This window comes from Equus asinus, chromosome 10 (assembly GCF_041296235.1).
Source record: "Equus asinus isolate D_3611 breed Donkey chromosome 10, EquAss-T2T_v2, whole genome shotgun sequence".
NCBI classification, from domain to species: Eukaryota; Metazoa; Chordata; class Mammalia; order Perissodactyla; family Equidae; genus Equus; species Equus asinus.
Genome location: NC_091799.1, coordinates 15,425,767 through 15,444,665, shown reverse-complemented (window position 1 = coordinate 15,444,665; position 18,899 = coordinate 15,425,767). Strand labels below are relative to the sequence as shown.

Below are 18,899 nucleotides of genomic sequence, written 5' to 3'. Positions count from 1 at the left end.
GAAAATGCAGGATGAGCCCAGAGCATCTTGTAGTGCCAGAAAGCAAGGAAGTCCTTAATTAAAAACAAAACCAGACAAAAACAAACAAAAAACCCCAAACCAGGATGGGGGCCCGTGTCAAAAGGACGCCAATGTGAAAGAGCTCCCAAAGCTGGAACAATTTGAACAACAAAATAAATAACGATAGTATTGGATTATAACCCAAAGAATAAAATAAATATCCACGAGTCCACACTGATATAAATAGATGAGTGAATAAATAAATACACAGAGATGAAGGGACAAATCTTCCTTCCAGAAGAATTCCCAATAATAACTGTAGAAGGAATGAGGGAAATAGAAACTCTGTTGGACTAGCATAGTAACAGTCGCTGTAGGCAAGAGCCGCCGATGAATACTGCAATTAGTGGGCGGAACTTTAAGGAGAATCAGGGTCTTTGCAGAGCCCCAAAATAGCCCCCTTAAAGTATTTGTTAATTCCTGTGCTGGTTTCCATCTGTGTCCACAGTTCTTTGATACCCCTTCTCCAGGAGGGGGAGCTTAGTTCCCCTCCAATTGCCGGTGCCCTGGACTCAGTGACTTGCTTCTAACAATGAGAATGTGGCAGTTTTGTGGTGACGGAACCTGGCGGGCGGCACCTTAACCAGATGGCAAAGGTTACCATTACCGGTGATGTCACCTGGGTGTCATTTACCCCGATGTGATGTGACGAGAAGGGCACTTCACCACTGTTTCTTCCCAAAACCCATAGCCCCAGTCTAATCATGAGAAAAAAGTCAGAGAAACCCAAATTGAGGGACATTCTGCAAAATGCCTGACCAGTACTCTTCAAAATGTCAAGGTCGTGAAAGACGACAAAAGACCAAGATGCTGTTACAGACTGGAGGAGATTAGGAAATAATTAAATGCCACGCCATGTCCTGGATGGGATCCTGGAGCAGAAAACAGATGTTTGTGGAATGGGAGAAACCCTAATCCTAAAGTCTGCAGTTCAGTAAACAACGTTTACCGCTGTCGATTTCTCGGTTTTGATAAATTCGCCTAGTGGATGTTGACGTTAGGGAGAGCTGGGTGGGGAGGCAGTGGGAACTCTGTACTATCTTTTCAAGTCTTCTGTAAATCTGAAAAATATTTTTTAAGTTTTCCCCAGTGATTCTGGACTCGCGTCAGTCCGGCTGGGATCCCCCCGACCCTCGTGGACTCGTTAGGCCCCCATGGGCATGTCCCTCTTCCGTTTCAGATGCCGCCCGGGGACGTTCAACCTGCAGCCCCACAACCCGGCCGGCTGCAGCAGCTGCTTCTGCTATGGCCACTCCAAGGTGTGTGCGGCCGCCGCTGGGTTCCGGGAGCACCACATCCTCTCCGACTTCCGCCAGGGTAAGAGGTGCCCCCTGCAGCCGCCTCCCAGGGGTCTGCCCCCAGCCCGGTGGGGGCAGGCGGTGCTGCTTAGGGGCGATCCTGCCATGGTGGTGTGGGTGCGTCTCCCACAGGTCCACATGGCTAGCTGTGCCAGATGTGCCTCTCTGTGCCGCTCAGCGCTCCCCAGGACCGGCCCACACCCCTCTGTTCCCTCCCCAGCCTTCAGCAGAGTTGGGGGGCTGGGCAGACAGCAGCCTTTGGATCCTTTGGGGGAATTTCTGATTACTCTGTCAAGATTGGCCTCCGTGAGCGTATCCTAGTGCCGAGGACGCAGGCCCAGTCCCCTGGCCTCCATTTATTGAGCACCTGTGCTGAGGCACTGTGCTGAGCTCTTTACGTGCGTGGAACCTCACGACATCCCCAGCAGGTAGGCGCTCTCATGCCCATTTTACAGATGAGGCAGCTGAGGCCCAGGAAAGGGAGGTCCCATAACTGAGCTGCTGGCACCCAGGTTTCTCAGCTCCTGAGTTCTGTCCTTCACCACCGAGCAGGGTTTCTCTCTGGGCCCAGGATCCAGGGCTGCCCTGGTGTCCTGGGTCCCCATCTCCAGGCGGCACAGTTGCCTCTTTGGAGCAGGAAAGTGTTGGAGCTCTGAACTCTGCATTAATCATAGCCTGCGTGGACCCCTGCGTGCCCCCCAGGGAGGAGCCCACTGTCAGCCTGGGATCGCACCACCTGCGCTGGCTCCCGGGTGCCCCAGACGCAGGGGCACTGCGCCCTCTGCTGGACACCGCACAGACAGCAGGCCTCACGGGGGCTTGGAATAGGGACCCCGGGTCTAGGACATCAGCGTCAGACGGGACTCAGTTTACAGATGCTGAGGACGCGGTCCTTACTGTCTCTTCTCACTTTGAGCCAGGCCCCGGGTCGGGCGCTTCAGCCCTGGCGTCTCACGTTATCTCACAATCACTCTTGGCTGGCAGGTCTTAGACTTTTCCGTCTCTGGATCCTCTTTATGCTCTTGAAAATGAGGGAGGCCCTCAGAGCACTTTCATTATTGTGGGTTGTTTATATGGATATTTTCTGTTAGAAATCAAAACAGTAATTTGAAAATTTCTATGTATTCATTTTTAAATGACCAGGGAAACTTATAACAAAAAATAACATCTACCTGTGAAACATAATTATCTTTTTAAAAGATAAAACATTTTGTGAGAAGAGTGCTACTCGTTTTACTTCTTCTTCTTTTTTTTTTTTTTTTGCTGAGGAAGATTAGTCCTGAGCTAGCATCTGTGCCAATCCTCCTCTATTTTGTATGTGGGTCACTGCCACAGCGTGGCTCACAAGTGGTGTGTAGATCCGCATCCGGGATCTGAACCCACAAACCTGGGCCGCTAAAGCAGAGCATGCCGAACTTAACCCCTAAGGGGGCTGGCCCTCGTTTTGCATTTTCGTGCATCTCTTACAGTCTGGATTAATAGAAGTCAGCCGACTCTCACCATGGCTTCTGTTATTTAGTCTCTTGTGATATCACATGTTGTGTAGTTTCTGGAAAACTCCACCGTATACTTGTGAGAGAGACAGAATGAAAAATGCAGATAACATCTTAGTGTTCTTAAGAAGATGGTTTGACCTCATTGATCCCCTGAAAGGGTCTCAGGGATCTCCTGGGGCATTCAGACCAACTTAGAAAACTGCTACCGGGGTCATAAGTACTTCATTACCCCCGTTTGCCAGATGAGGAACCAGGTTCAGAGAGGTTAAGTAACTTGCCCAGGGTCACACAGCCAGTGAGGGGCAGAGCCTAGTCTAGTGTCGAGGAGCCCCAGCCTCCCCTTTGCGACCTCTTTCCCTTTCTTCATCCCTCTGTCCTCCCCCCAGGTGCCCCAGGTGCTGGGCCTCCGCCCCATTCCCCAGGTGCCCCTAGAGAGTGCCCTCTTAGGTCCTCTGCTCTGTGCGGGGCTGTGCTTGGTGTACGGCTATCGCCAGAAGGTGGGTGGACTGGACTGGCACAGGGAGGACAGAGGCCTGGGTTCTCGTCCTGGCTTGACCATTCCCTAGCCAGCTGGCCTTCTGGGTGCAGCAGGCTAAGGACGCACCCCCATCGAAGGACAGGAGCAGTGAGGTTCCAGCTGAGGCAACTCTCTGAAGACCTGAAGACGAGGTCAAGTCCAGTATTGCTGGAGCCGGCTCCGACGTCCCAGCGCCCCACAGTGGCGTCTGGGCTGTGTCTTCCCGTGGCTCAAAGCCTGCTGAAGGGCCGGGGCAGGCCCAGCGCTCTGAGCGTACCCACCCAGAGCTGGGCCTGAGCTCTCCAGCTTCTCCGGGGCTGCCTCCCACCCCGAGGTCCCCAGCTCTGGGCTGGGGATCCAAGCTGCCTGGCCGTGGGCTCGAGGTGTTTGCATATGGCCTGTCTTTCCTTTCCCTGGGCACTGTCCTTTCAGACTGGGCTCAGGCCTCTGGGGGCTGTCCTTGGGACCCAGAGAAGGGTATGGAGTGCAGGGGCCAGAGGCCACCCTCCAGGACCTCACAGAGCGGGGTGTGTGTTTGTTGCCCAGGAGCTGAAGGCTGGCAGGCTGGAAACATGGGGGGCCCAGAGCATCCGGCACGATGGAGGCCAGGGGGGCTCCCCCTGAACCTGGGAGACGAGGAGGAGCTCGTAGCACCAGGTACCTGCCCACGGCGGGCGGGGGGCGGGTGGTGGGTGAACTCCCTGTGTCCCTTTCTTTCCCTTTCTTCTCGCTGCTGTGACAAGTTAACACCAACTTAGTGGCTAAAAACAAGACAGATTTATTCTTTGAGTGTCTGGAGGTCAGAAGCCAGGAACGAGTCTCCCGGGTTAGAAGCCAGGTGTTGGCAGGGCTGGTTCCTCCTGGAGGCTCAGGGGGGTGAGAAATCCGTTCCCTGGCCTCTGCAGCTTCTAGAGCCGCCTGCAGTCCGTGGCTCGCGGCCCCTTCCTCATCTGCAGGGCTGGCCGAGTCTCTCACGTTGCCCTACTCTGACCCCAACTGTTCTGTTTCCTCTTCCATCTTTTAAGGACCATTGTGATCCCATTGGGAGCAGCTGGATAATCCATATTAATCTCTATCCTGTGGGATCAGCTCATTAACAACCTGAATTCCACCTGCAACCTCCCTGCCCCTGCCAGGCAACGGGACATATTCACAGATTTCAGGCATCAGGATGTGGACATCTTTAGGGGCCATTTTTCTGCCGACCCCATGCCCCAACCCCCTGCTCCCTGATCACTGCCTTGCCACCCAGGGCCCGTTCAGGCCACTGTCACACCCCAGACAGTCCCTGTGCATTTCCCATCAGCCCCCACCCACCAGCCCGCTGCATCCCTTGCCCAGGGCTGTGGGATTCCTGCAGAAGCAAGAAGTTCTAGATTATTCTGAACCCCACCTCCATCAATTAGGGCAATTTTGGTCTCCTGGAAACTGTATCAGACCGAGAACCGGGAGCCTGGGCTCCATTCTTTGCTCTACTCTGGCCAGAGTCGGGGTCTGCTGGCTCCCCCGAGCCAGTCCTACCCTTTTCCTCCCTATCCAAGAGGGGCCGAGGAGATGACACACAGATGACCCGGGAGCTGTGTCAACGCAGTTCCTATGTGCCCTGCGGCCAGGAAACAAAGGACACAGGGGTCCCAGGACCCTCTCGTGGGGCACGTGCTCCCAGCTCAAAGGCCCGAAAACACGCTCTGTTCCCTGGCCGCTTTGTCGATACACTTCAGAGAAAGGAGCCACCCGCTCCGGAAGTGTTGGCGGGGTTCCGTGCTGGGTGCTGGGCGCGCTGCGGTGGGTGAGGCGGGTGGGCGGACTCAGCCAGTCCTATTTCACTTCCTGGTCTGCACACGTTCTGCCGACTCGCGAGTACAGAAGGACTGGGAGGAAAGGAAGGAGGGGAATCCCATTGCTGCCTCCTGCTGGGTCGTGACTTTCGGCACAAGCGGTCGGCTCAGGCAGGGAAATAACATGGGTGACAGATTCTCTGATAGGGCTCCTGGGCCTCCGTGCTGCTTTCTGCTGGAAGCAAGTTCTGCCTCCAATGGAAAGCGCGGCCTCTGGGGCCATCAGCGCCCCTGCTTTGCCACACGTGTCGCACGCTTACCTTGTTCTTGCTTTGAGTCTTGCTAAGCTCCCGTGCATGTGGGTCCACAACACTTCTGCGCTCCTGAGGCCTCGTGAGCGCTGTGTGTGAACTGGCGGCTGGGCGCCGCTGCTGGGCGTATCCCTGTTCCATACAGACTCCTTAGTGTCATCACACTTCACCTACAAAACCCAAGTTTTAAGTATTCTTAAAGTATTAAGAATGTCAGGACGGCGACAGCATGGCATTAGACGAGGCGTGGGGCCCTGTGTGTCTGCAGGGGTCGCACGCCCGTGAAGCCAGCCCCAGCTGCAGAGTCTGGCGTGGAGGGGAGGGTGGGCCACCCTCAGCATCTGCATGCAGGCAGCCTTTGATTTTCCACTTGCTGTAGTTTTATCTTGTTTGAATGTTTAATTGCTAATAAAATCAGTGTAGACATTAAAAATCAAGCTAATTAACTGAAGACTGTCAGAGCCTTCTTCTCTTGTCCTCAGAGAAGTTCCTGGGAGACCAGCGGTTCAGCTATGGGCAGCCCCTCACGCTGACCTTCCGGGGCCCCCCTGGGGGCTCCCCGCTCCCTGTGCAGCTGAGGCTCGAAGGGGCGGGCCTGGCCCTGTCTCTGAGGCACTCCAGCCTGTCCGGCCGCCAGGACGCCGGGCAGCCTGGGGAGGTACAGCTGCACTTCCAGTGAGTGTCCTGCTGTGTCCTGAGGGCTGAGGTCGGGCGGTCAGGGTGGTCCCTGAGGTGCGGGCATGCTTGGATCCCCCTGTGGTCGGGGGCTCTCATCCTCCCCACCCCTGCTGGAGGCTTCTTGGCACCACCTGCCCCCAGCCTCAGGTTCCGCTTTGACCCCCTCTCCCTGCCAGGCTGCAGGAGACCTCCGAGGACGTGGACCCTCCGCTGCCCCCCTTCCACTTCCAGCGGCTGCTCGCCAATCTGACCGCCCTTCGCATCCAAGCCAGCAGCCGAAGCCGAAGCCCTCCCGGTCAGTGACGATGAGAACAACCACCCCTCCCCCCAAACCTGCTGGGCCCTTCCTGCGGAACCTCGTGGGGTCCTCACAGCAGGGCGGCTGTGTCCTCATTTTACCAAGAAGGAATCTGAGGCTCAGAGAGGTCGGGACCCTTGCCCAAGGTCATGTAAGTGTAGGCAGAGGGAGTGGATGCTGAGGACAGAGGCGGCAGCTGGACAGGTGAGGGGCCTGAGGATGGACAGCTCTAAGGCCGGTGAAGCAGCCAGGCAGTGATGGGTGCCGCCACTCCACGGCAGAGTCCACCGCTGCCCCCAGGCCTGATCCTTGAGGACCCTCTGTCCATCCGGCCTCGGGGGGCAGCCAGCATTCCCTGGGGTGGGCTCTCCTGCTGGTCACCAGTGGTGTTGCCCCTAAGCCGCCCAGAAAGCAGGTCTGGTTTCTAAGCCGTCTCAGCTGGGGGGGCTAAGTCAACGCATGGCTTGGACCGGGACTGCTCACCACTCTCGCCCCGTCCCGTGGCGCTTGGCCTGGTGCTCCTGACTGTCCCTGGTCCGGCCCTCTTTCCTGAAACTACTTTCTCCACCTTGTGGTCTTACCCCCTCTCTCCTCCCCTTCGTACCCGTATGTGCCTAGAGCAGCATCCTCGGGGCCCCTTTTTAGAACAGCTGTTTCATCTGTAACACCCCTTTTACTATCTGGAAATGGAATTCATAGATATTATAACCTACCTAGACACAATTTTTAAAAATCGTGTACCGTACTGAATAAATAAAAGGAAATGATATAAAATATAATCCTATGAATTCCAAACGGTCAGTCCTCAGGCGTGCCCACGCTGGACGACACAATGAGGTCAGAGCTGCCCCCGCTGTAAGGAGGGGTTCGGGTTTGGGAGAAACAAGCAGCTCAGAAGTGCTATACACACATGGAGAGCAGGGAAATGTGGACGCAGAGGCGTGGACGGCAGATGCCAGAATACAGACCAAGCTTAGGACCACGGTCACCGGGCGGACTCAGGAGTGTCGAGTGGGCACTCAGGGAGGGAGGTGTTGGGGACAGAAGCCGGCTGGGTCGCCCCATCACAGGCGGCACAGCTCTCCGCCTTCGTCAGTGTGGTTCTTTTTAAAAGGTTTCTCAGCCTCGATGGCTTCCTCGCTTCATTAGAGGACAAAGGCTTGGTAGAGCGTTGTTTGTGGGTGAAGCTGTAAGGCCAGGTTTCAAAATGATTGCCTTTATCCTTTAAATCCTTTATATTTGTCGTTTTGAAATCACAACTAAATGGGACTGTTTGCTGGCTCGTCGTGAGTGGGGCAGTCAGAGAGGGGGCCACGGAGGGGGCAGGGTGTGTGATGGTGGCATGCTTTTCCCAAATGGTGAGTGAAAATGCTGAACGAAACAAAGCACGGCGTCCCTCTGCGCGCACGGCGCCCGCATTCCTAGACGGCCCGTGTGCACTCACGCGTTCCAGACGCCTGTGTCAGTGTGCAGTGGAGTTGGGCTCTGGGCTCAGGTGTTTACACAGGGGGTTGTCTGCCCTTTCAGCATCCAGCAGGACATTTGAAAGTCCCCTGGGAGTTTCTGTGCATGTCAGGGCGTCTAGCATCGCTGGCCCTGCCTCCCCATCGTTGTGACAACCAGAGCGCCCACACATGTGCTTCTCAGGGGTGATTTTGCTCCTGAGAACCTCTGGCTTAGATGGCCAGCTTTCCTGGGGCTCCTTTAAGTGCAAGGCTTGGGGATTGTCCCCAGTCCCCCTCCTGCCCCAGTTCCTTCTTCCTCTTTGGAGCTGTGGTTGAATTGCCTTAATCCCCACCGTCCTCCTCAGTGCTCCCAGAAGCCCCCCACTCTCCAGGTCTCTCCGAAGCCCCTTGCTGAGGCTCCTCACAGGAATTCATTTCCCCTCTTCCCAGCAGCTTCCAGCGCTGCTTTCTGTCAATCACTCAACCTGTTGACAGATATTCACAAGGCACCGCTTACATCAGGCCCACGCCAACATCAGCCAACAATGTGTCTTGGAAGTTGTTACGTGTCATTGCTCATTGAAAAGGCTGGCTGTCTATGTCCACCACTTACCATCTCGTGGTACAGCTGCTCCATAAAGTTTTAACCATGCCCCGTTCGTAGACATTAAAGTGGTTTCCAGGGTTTCACCATTGCAATCAGAGCCACGGGGCGTAGCTTCGCAGAAAGGTCTCTGTTCCTTGTGCAAGCATCGAAGGGCAGAGTCCTCAGACTGGAAACGTGAGGTCAAAGAGGGCGCGTGTTAAATTTTGCTGGGTGCTGCCCATTTTTCCTTCAGAAAGGCTGGACCGGTCTATCTCCTGGTGACGAGAGCCCACCTTGTCCGCTCTCCCTGCCGTGGTGGTTCTCCAGGGTTTGCAGACTGTGGTTGGTTTTTACATTTTGCCCGGAGTTTCCAGTTGTTTCCTGAGGGATTATTGGTCTGCTGGGAGCTCCCCCGTTACTAGAAGCAGAACCTCCTGGTTTGTATTTATACATCTAGGTGTGGAGTCGTCCACACCCCATCCTCCACTGATATTGATCTTTAAAATGCTTACCAATCTGAGGGGCGTGAATGGTATCATTGTTGTTTAAATTTACATATCTTTAATAACTCCTGAGAGGGGATGTCTTTCTGTAAACTTTCCAGCCATATTTACTACTTGTCCTGAAAATTGCTCATTTCTCCTTTTCCCTTTCTATGACTCTTTTTTAAAAATGGTAGTTGATCCGTGGGCTGCCTTTATCTACCTGGGCCAATACCCTTTGCCTGTTACATCTGCGAACTGGAAGGTTTGGGGAGAAACGTGTGTGTGTAACTCTGTCTTCTCGCTCTGCAGGCCAGATGTTCCTGATGGAGGTCCGGCTCACATCGGCCCAGCGGGGGCTGTCCCCCCCAGCCTCCTGGGTGGAGACCTGCTCGTGTCCCAAGGGGTACACGGGCCAGTTCTGTGAATCTTGTGCCCCAGGATACAAGAGGGAGACACCACTGGGGGGTCCCTATGCCAACTGTGTTCCCTGCACCTGTAACCAGCATGGCACCTGTGACCCCAACACGGGTGAGTCTCCTAGCACCCCATCCGAAGGCCTGGGCTCCACCCGGACCAGCAAGATGAGAACTGACCCCAACAGGGTCAGCCTAGTGCATGTGTGAGTGACCACTAAAAACAAAGTTCATAAAATGGCATCATCGAGTTCCTCCCATGCGAGGCACCTTTATATAGAGTGCAGCATCGGATCCTGCAAACCGCCCCTCCCCCGCCCCGGGGTGCTGGACCATCCCTGTCCCATCTCACACGTGAGGGACCTAAGTGCAGGGAGGCCACGTGGCCGGTAGGTGGCAGAGCTGCTCCTCCCACAAGTTCACTGCTGGCTGCTCATCCCGAGTCTTAGGGAGGAAACCCAGAGAGAGACCTTGTGCCACCAGCAGGTACCAGAAGGGGACTGGACACTGGCCACCCCGCACTGTGGGCCTCACACAGGAAGTGGGAGGGTCTGTGCCCTGCTGCTCTCCTGGAGCAGATGGGGTCTCTGAGAGGGGAAACGCCTGCTCAGCTTGTCTCAGGCTCGATGCTGGAGCTAAGGGACACTAGCCCAGGAACCAGCAGACTAGCCAGGGAGGGCAAGTGTGCGCCACAGGGGCCTCCTCCCTTCTTGTGCCCAGGGCAGGCATCACTAATGGAGCCCAGAGGAGGCCTCCTCATCCTTCCATGCAGTGCTCCAGGCAGCCCCTACTGAGGGAGCAGAGTCGTCTCATGAGATGGGACCAATTTGTCATCCTTGGCCGTGTCAAGACTTCCTGCTCAGTTTGGGCAAATCCTTGTCTGTCAAATGGGTGCAGCAGCCACTGCCACCCACACTGGTTGAAAGGAGGAGGGATGAGCATGTGGGTGCCGGGCCGAGGCAGGCACCAGTGGACAGCAGGGTACCCCCGGCCCTCTCTTCCCTCCTTTTCACCTCAGCCCAGCTCCTGGAAGCAGTGGTCTTCCTTAACTCCTTCTCAGCCAGGCTCCTGGCTCCGTCCCTGGCAGTGGGGCCTCCCTTCCCCCGCGCCCCAGGCTCTGAGCAGACTCCAGGTGCCGTCGGGCTGGCGAAGGGGGTCTACAGAATCCCCCATCATGAGGGACCAGTGGGCAGGGGAGGAGGGCCTCCATTCTATGAGGCCAGGCAGTCTCTGGGAACCCACAGACCCCATAAACGGGGAGCCACATGGATCCTGCATCTCTGTCATTTTCGCTTTCGTCCCTGAAGTTAGGGGGACACACAGGAAGAGAAAAGGAAAAGAGAAAACGGCAGCTGTGCTGTCTGGTGGTTCAGTTACAGGTTCTGGAACACAAAATAGTGATGACAACAGTAATAATAATAATCTGTGCCAGGGACCACACAGGGCACTTTGACTGCAAGTTCTCATTGAATCCTGGCGAGAACCCTTGGAGGTCAGAGCCGTTGTTGTGCCTCTTTTGCCAGTGAGGACACTGAGACGCGGGGTGTTAATCCGTCTGCCTGGGTTCACGAGGTCAGTAGGTGGTGGACGTGAACCCAGGCTGGACTCAGTCCCCAGGCTGTTCTGCCTCTGCCTTCGAAGGGTTCCCACCCTGGTTCTGCTCCATGATCCCCACCACCAGGATGCCTGCTGTGTCTGGAGTGTTCTGGGCACAGGCAGCGGTAACTAGGTGCTTGTCTTGCCCTCAGGGATCTGCCTGTGTGGCCACCACACCGAGGGCCCGTCCTGCGAGCGCTGCTTGCCGGGTTTCTATGGCAACCCCTTCACAGGCCGAGCCGACGACTGCCAGCCCTGTCCGTGCCCGGGACGGTCGGCCTGCACGACCATCCCAGAGAGCGGGGAGGTGGTGTGTACCCACTGCCCCCCGGGCCAGAGAGGTGAGTGGCTTGTGCCTGGGGCCCTGCCTGGGCTCCGGGAGCGGGGCCCTGGGTTTAGAGTGTGGCGGATGAGGGAGGGCCCAGCTTGGGAGTGGCAGGCCTGACCTCGGGGGACACTGAGTCCAAGAGCCCCATAGCCGGGGCCCTGGGCTGCTGTGGTTTCCGGGCAGAACTTGGGCCATTGAGCATATCCAGGTGAGATTTTGAAAATCCCCATGTCCAGGCCCTGGCTCTCTAGAGCCTGACTTAGAAGCTGGAGATGGCCCAGGAATCTGTATTCCTAAGTCCCTGGCTGACGCGGTTAAGGTGGGAAACCTCTGCTTGAACTTGCAGCTTTAAAAAAACGTCACCAGATAGTGTGTGAAGCAGAAATGCCCCCGCCCCCAGCCCTCTCCTGCTCCTCGTCTCCGCTCCAGGACTCCAGCCCATCTTACACATCTGACTTTTTTAAAACAACTTTATTGGGATATTATTCACATACTCTACGATTCACCCATTTAAAGTATATAATTCAATGGTTTGGGGGGGTATATCCCATTATTAATTTTTTTAATTGTGGCAAAACATGCATAACATAAAATTTGCCATTTTAACTATTTTTAGGTGCACAGTTCAATGGCGTTAGGTGCATTCACAGTGTTCTGCAGCCATCACCGCCATCCAGCCACAGAACTCTTTTGTCGTCCCAAATAGAAACTCTGTCCCCATTAAATGATTAATAGTCCCCTCCCCAGCCCCTGGCACCCACCATCCTAGTTTCTGTCTCTGAATTTCACTGCTCCAGGTCCCTCGTGTAAGTGGAATCGTACCGTATTTGTCCTTTTGTGTCTGGCTTGTTTCACTTGGCATCATGTTCCCAAGGGTCCCAGACATCTGATTCTATATTTGGTACCTGTGGCTGCATCAGGACAGCCCATTATGTTGGTCCTGTCGAATGTCTGCTTGGCTGGGTCTGCTCTGACAGCAGCAGCTCCCTGACGGCCAGCAGCCAGCAGGTCTCGGGGGACACCCCAGAGTGGGGATCCCAAGAACCGAGGGAGCAAGGTCCCACCTCAGGACCCCATACCCCACCCTGCCATCGTGCTGCCCTACATTTCCATGACCTTCCGCACATTTCTGGCTCCCCAACTGTGGCTTCCTCTGGTCTGCAGACGCAAGGGAGCTTGCTCAATGAGAGTGTGGACAGTTGGAGAAGTTCAGCCGGCCTCAGGCTGGGAGAGACCCGAGGGAGGATGTCGGGGGAGCAGAGTGCAACAGAGTGCACAGAGGGACCACCCCGGGAGGGATGCCTGGGTGGACATTAGGCCTGGCGCCTTGTACCAGCCCCGTCTTTATCACACCGGCATCCTTCAGGCCCCATGAGAGCCCAGCACACAGAGGGCCCACCTGGACAATCTAGTTGAGACTGGTTGGGGTCAAGTCCTGATCCCCACCTGCCTACCATCCCGACCCCTCAGCAGCCCTCCTGGGACCTCACAGCTGCCTCCTGCCCTGGGAGCTGTCCTCACTTAGTTCCAAGCGAATGGCTGGTTAACCGCGGGGCTGCCTTCTTCACCCCCAGCTTCCGCCTCCTCCTTGCCTGTCTGACTGCGTTTCTCTCTGAGAGCCCCTACCTTGGACTCTGTGCACACTTGTCTTTTCCTTTCTTCCCTCTTTTTCTTTAGTGTTCCTATTCTCCATTTTCAAGGTTGCCTACCTTTAGTAATATTAACTTGATTTTAACTGGACCAATGAGCTTTGAGGACACAGGGAGCCCACAACTATTGTTCACAATGACAGTAGCTATTTGTTAAGTTGTAAAACGAGTACATACTCATTATAACAATCAAAACCATCTGTAGAAGTGTAAAGAGGAACATGAAAATGCACGCAAGCAGGAAGACGACGTGTCCGTCACCCCCTCACCCCCAGGAGACCATGGCTGCTCTTTAGGTCTGTGGATCCCCTGGTGGTCTCTTTCACACGGATACACACAGAGAGATGGGTGTGTACCAAGAACGGGCTGATGCTGCTTGAAGCACGTGGTCCATGTATGTTCTCTTATGCCCCACCTGTGTCCAGAGTTGACATCCCAGGCCATGACTGTCCAAAAGCCTCTTCACACATCATCTTTTCTGAGACTCACAGTGACCCTGAGGGCTGGGAAATGAGGTGGCAACCCCAGTTCAAACCCAGGAAGCTGGTGGACGTCAAAAATGACCAGTCCAAAGGAAGTTTAGAAACCATGCGAAGCGGAAAAGGCAAAGGGACCATGAACCACGAGTGAAAGAGCAACCACAGCTAAGAGGGAGATGAGGAGGAGGAGGAAGGTGACGATGACTTTGAAGATGAGGATGATGAAGACAGAGCTGGTCAAGATGATGATGATAGAGAGATGGTCAAGAGGATGACAGATGACGACGATGATGCTAATGATCAAGATGATGGATGATGATGAAGATGATGATGATGGAGGTGCTGATGCAGAGAATGGTGATGGTGAAGAGAAAGGTGATGACAACATGTCCATGAGAGTGATGATGAATAGGTGGTGACAGCCACCTATGGTAGCTGCCATTATTGTCCTCACTTCGCAGACAAGGAGCCCAAGTTCAGAGAGGTGCAGTGGCTTGCCCAAGACCACACAGCCAGCTGATGGCCTAGACGGGCCCTGGCCCCAAGTCAGCCTGACCCTGGAGCCCATGCTCTGCTCCACAAGGAGACCTGAGGAACATTTGCTTTTGTTCACACCCACCCTCACCCCTGTGGACCCAGCACATTCCTCATGCCTGCTCCTCCATACACAGCCTTCTCCTTTCCCCAGGGCGGCGCTGTGAGACCTGTGATGATGGCTTTTTTGGGGACCCACTGGGGCTCTCTGGAGCCCCCCAGCCCTGCCAGCAGTGCCAGTGCAGCGGGAATATAGACCCCAACGCCGTGGGCAACTGTGACCCCCTGTCTGGCCACTGCCTGCGTTGCCTGCACAACACAACAGGTGCTCACTGTGAGCACTGTCAGGATGGCTACTACGGGAGCGCCCTGGCCCCTCGGCCTGCAGACAAATGCATGCGTGAGTACCCACCTCCTGGACCCATGGGGTGGGGCATGGTGGGCCCCTTCTCTACCAGACCCAGCTGGCCACTCTGCAAGGCTGTGCAACCTTAGGCAGGTCCCTCACCTTCTCTGTCCCTTGTCCATAAAGTGTAAGGGTTTGCTCTTCTCCAAGGTCTCCTTCAGCCTGGGGATCTTATCAACTCTCATCCTGGGATGTTTTTCTGCCTTGATAACTTAGCGCTTTGCTCTCCCTCCACAGTTAGCACATAGACTGTCAGAGATGCCTGCGGCCTCCTCAAGTCCTGGGCTTCTGATCAGGCGGTGCCTCCCCAGGGCCTGGGTGGACACTCGGCCCTCTGTCCCGTCCCTGAGGGCCGCAGCATGATCAGCCCGTGGAAGGCTTCCAGGAGTGCTGCAGGGAGAAGCTCAGCATGTGCCCAAAACTCGCTCACTCCTGAGCACCTTTTTCCATGTAACACCTGCCAGCCCTCTGCCAGCCTCTTGTTCTGTGGGCCCCGAGACAGCAGGGTCAAGTGACCCAAAACAGTGGTGCAGGGGTCCACCTGTGACCCCCTGGCCGCGTCTCTGGCCTTTTCTCCAGCCTGTGAGGGTGCAGGGCAGGCTCGGAAGGGCCATCTGCCACCACGACTATTCTAGGGCTGTCTCTCCCAGGACCTAGAAAATGGGCTGAGATTTGAACCCAGCCCTAGAGCCTTTTCCAGAAACAGCTTAGGAGTCTGAGCTGAATGTGAGTCATCTCTGTGGCCACCCCCCCATCTTCTCTGTGTCTCCTGGACCCCCAAATCTTGATCTGCAGGGTTCCTCAACACTCTTTCCTACTCCCACCCCCAGCCTGCAGCTGCAACCCAGGGGGCTCAGTCAGTGAGCAGAGACCCTGCGACCCAGTGACCGGCCAGTGCTCCTGCCTGCCTCATGTGACTGGACGGGACTGTGGCCTCTGCAGCCCTGGCTTCTACGACCTCCAGCCTGGGAGGGGCTGCCAGAGGTGGGTGGGGCGAGGTGGGGGTGCCCTTCCCCTGGGTGTCTCTCTGGGATGGAAGGAGGCACCAGGGAGCCTCAGAGAGGGGCCTGGCTTGGAATGTGTTGTCCCAGGCCCACTGCCAGGTACACGTGCCCTACACCAAAGGAGAACAAAGGGATGGTCCCTTGGGGGTCAGACTCATGGCCCTGCCAGCCCAGAATGCAGGCCAGGAGCAGCCCTAAGGGATGGCCAGCTGGGCGGGGTGCTGCTTTGGTCTCTGATTCCCTTCTCAGTGACGCTGTCACTCAATGACCTTTTTGGCCACAGCAGCACCTTAGCGTCTAGGGAACAGTGGAGGACCCCTGGGAAATGCCCAGTGCAGCAACAGGTTTCTCCCTTGCAAGACTGCTCCGAGTCTTTAATATGCTAACTGCACTGTGACTTTCCAACAGAGAGGTATAGTCTCCAAGATGTATATGTCCCCATAGCCTTTTTCTTGGGGGCACCATTTTGTGAGGCTGTGTTTCCCAGGCACAGCTTCGGGGAGGCTGTTTGGCATGCACTGACATGGAGCTGGGGCCTTGTCAGCAAGGGTGGGATCAGAAAGCCCCTCACCAGCTGCGGCCAGCAGAGGCCAGGCTGGGAGGGACCAGAGCTTGTCTCAGACCCAGTTGCTTCTCTTTTCGCAGCTGCAAATGCCACCCGCTGGGCTCCCAGGAGGACCAGTGTCACCCTAAGACCGGGCAGTGCCCCTGTCGCCCGGGTGTCGAGGGCCAGGCCTGCGACAGATGCCAGCTGGGTTTCTTTGGCTTCTCTGTCAAGGGCTGCCGGGGTGAGGAAGCGGCGTTCTTCCTGGGCTGCCCAAAGGGGAGGGCCTGAGGTTTCTGGGCAAAGAAGAAGATGGTCCTGCAGCAGGAGAGAGAAAAGGCAGGCGCAGGGCAGGTCTTTGAAGAGCAGCCATGCAAACGTGGAGTGAGTGAGCAGAGGATGGCGCAGGGGCCTGAGGCCTTGGAAGAATGGCCAAGAACCTAGTGGCAGACCCCATTGCTAAATTCCTGTGTGCCTGGGGCTGTCCTGTCACCCCTCTGGGCCTCAGTTTCCTCATTTGTAAGGTTGGACTGGTTGGTCCTCAGATCATGGGGACACTGAAATAAGTCAGGCTCTCCATCCTCACCTCTGACCTCAATCAGAATCTCCTGGGAAGGACAGAGGGGTGTAGTTGAGCTGCCCAGGGGGGTCCAGAGCAGCCAGGTGTGGGGAAGCAGGGGACCTGGGGGTTCCGCTGTGGGGTGGCCATCAGGGCACCCAGGTCTGTCCTGGCCCCTCCAGCCTGCAGGTGCTCCCCGTTGGGCGCCGCCTCGGCCCAATGCCATGAGAACAGCACCTGCGTGTGCAGGCCCGGCTTCGTGGGCTACAAGTGTGACCGCTGCCAGGACAACTTCTTCCTCACGGCCAGCGGCACGCACTGCCAGGAGTGCCCGTCGTGTTACTCTCTGGTGAAGGAGGAGGTGAGCCCACCCCATCCAGGCTCGTTCCACTTTCCCCTTCATTCCACGCTCCCAGTGAGCGCCAGCTCTGTGCTGGGCGCCAGGAAATGTCTGCTCATTCACAGCTCATCCCCTGTCAACCTGGCTCAACCCTCACCTCCGCCATTCTCCCGCTCCTGAGTGGACAGGAGAAAAGTGGCTATCACTGCGTGTCCTTCCCCACCACCCAGGCCGAGGCCTCACACTTTCTCAAGTTCAATGAGGATGGGACCATAGACAGCCCTTCATGGGGAGGATCAGGAGGAGGGTGATGCCCGTTCTGGGGCATAAGTAGTATTTCGAGCAAGGAGGCGGTGGGTGCAGGAGTCAGGAGCATGAACTCTGGGGTTCCCCTCCCCCCGTCCCATTAGTTGTCATGCGCCCAGGCAGGTGACAGCCTGGGTAAGCATCTCTCCTACTCCAAAATGGAGATAATTCAAGCCTGCAGCCCCTTACCTGAAACCAGCAAGGTCAGCTTCCAGAATGATGGTTCTATAGAAAGATAAGCTGGTGTATGCTGAATATCAGGGACCACCCCCGTGGTGCCTAGACCGGCCCCTGTAATCAAACCCATTGATACCTCTATAGGAAAACATGAATACTCACACCAAGGTGGTAAATAAAGACCGCGGGAAGCCTTGTTCAGATCAGTTTTGCTCCCAAGTGAGTTCAGGGTTTTTTGAACCTGAGTTTGCCATCAAATAAGGAATGGAAAACCTTGTGGTTTTTCAGAGCATTTCGGACTTTGGAGTCAAGGAGCGGGCTCGGGACCCATGGCCCCTGCCCCTTAGGGTGGTTACAAGGTGAACATGAGCTGGTGTGTGGCTGGAGGTTGCTCGTGGCAAGTGCTGTATAAATGCGGTTACTGTCCATATGATGAAAAGAACAATATGATGAAAGGACATGTTGCATAGCACACTCGCTCAGCCAGCGGGTCTCCATGTCACGCCTGCTCTGTGCCAAATCCTGGGAAGACTGTGAACAGGACAGATAGATCCTCCTGGGGCTTCCCCTCCCATCCCTCCCTCCCTCAGTAGGACAGAGGTGTGGTCGGCTGAATACCAGCTGGTACCTTGGCTGTGAGAAGCGAAGGGACAGATATGATGATGGAGTGGGCAGGACTGGTTCTCAGAGGTGTGATGTGTCCTTAGCTTGGGGCCTAGGGTAGGATTTGGAGAAAGGGACCGTTGGGGAGGGCAGGCCAGGCAGAAGCCAGGGGGAGGTGTTCTGGCACAGCTTCCAGGCTGCCAGCCTCACACACCCTTCCATCTCTGTCCCCTCCAGGTTGCCAAGCTGAAGGCCAGGCTGACCCTGATGGAGGGGTGGCTGCAGGGGTCTGACTGTGGCATAACCTGGGGACCACTGGACATTCTGCAGGGAGAAGCCCCACGGGGGGACGTCTACCAGGGCCACCACCTGCTGCAAGGTATAGCGGGAGACTCGAGGCAAGGGAAGGACTGGCTGGTCCAATGCCCCCTTTGGGGCCCTTCAGTCTGGTGTCCACCTTGAGGGCTCTGGGCTCAGCCCCTGAGGAACTTGCTTGCTGGGAGAGCCTGTCAGACCCTTCCTGACGAGGTGGGTTCCTCCCATGATGGAGTCCCGTCGCCCCATGGACCTCTCCTCCAATGTTCCTCGCCTGGTTGTGCTTTGTAACCTTATTAATATCGGTCTCTGACTGTAGTGTCTGTACCTATGCCCCTGCCCCACCCAGACTGAACTAGGGGAGGATGGGGCTGGGTTCATTCATTTACTCACGCAACTGATTATCATGGCGGCGCTGTCCCAGGTGCTGAACAGGTAGAGTTCCTGCTCTCTTGACTGTTGGCCATTTGGCTCACTGCCATATCCCCGACATAGAAAATAAATGAGTAAATAAGAAAAAAGCACACAGTTAGTGAAACCAGGTGGAACTGGGCCCTGGAACACTGAAATTTAGGGATCACTGAAAGCAAATTGAGAGTTTTGTGAAATTTCATGTTTATAAGCACGAGTATGCCTATAGCAGCCAGACGTAGGTGAGCTGAGCACCTGTTGGCAGGACTAATTATCGAAGTAG

General features: G+C 55.8%; 1 protein-coding gene across 1 annotated transcript in view; it reads left to right on the top strand.

Annotated features, from left to right (window-relative positions):
* The window catches only part of LAMC3 (laminin subunit gamma 3), a 59,996-nt gene that overhangs the window by 27,884 nt on the left and 13,213 nt on the right, over positions 1–18,899 (top strand). Inside the window, exons 8-18 of the mRNA XM_044778541.2 lie at positions 1,241–1,377; positions 3,918–4,028; positions 5,943–6,135; positions 6,315–6,433; positions 9,262–9,480; positions 11,114–11,302; positions 14,106–14,351; positions 15,188–15,341; positions 16,007–16,149; positions 16,647–16,825; positions 18,128–18,269. Of these exons, the coding sequence (XP_044634476.2) occupies positions 1,241–1,377; positions 3,918–4,028; positions 5,943–6,135; positions 6,315–6,433; positions 9,262–9,480; positions 11,114–11,302; positions 14,106–14,351; positions 15,188–15,341; positions 16,007–16,149; positions 16,647–16,825; positions 18,128–18,269 (1,832 nt within the window). The remainder of the gene's footprint in view (positions 1–1,240; positions 1,378–3,917; positions 4,029–5,942; positions 6,136–6,314; positions 6,434–9,261; positions 9,481–11,113; positions 11,303–14,105; positions 14,352–15,187; positions 15,342–16,006; positions 16,150–16,646; positions 16,826–18,127; positions 18,270–18,899) is intronic.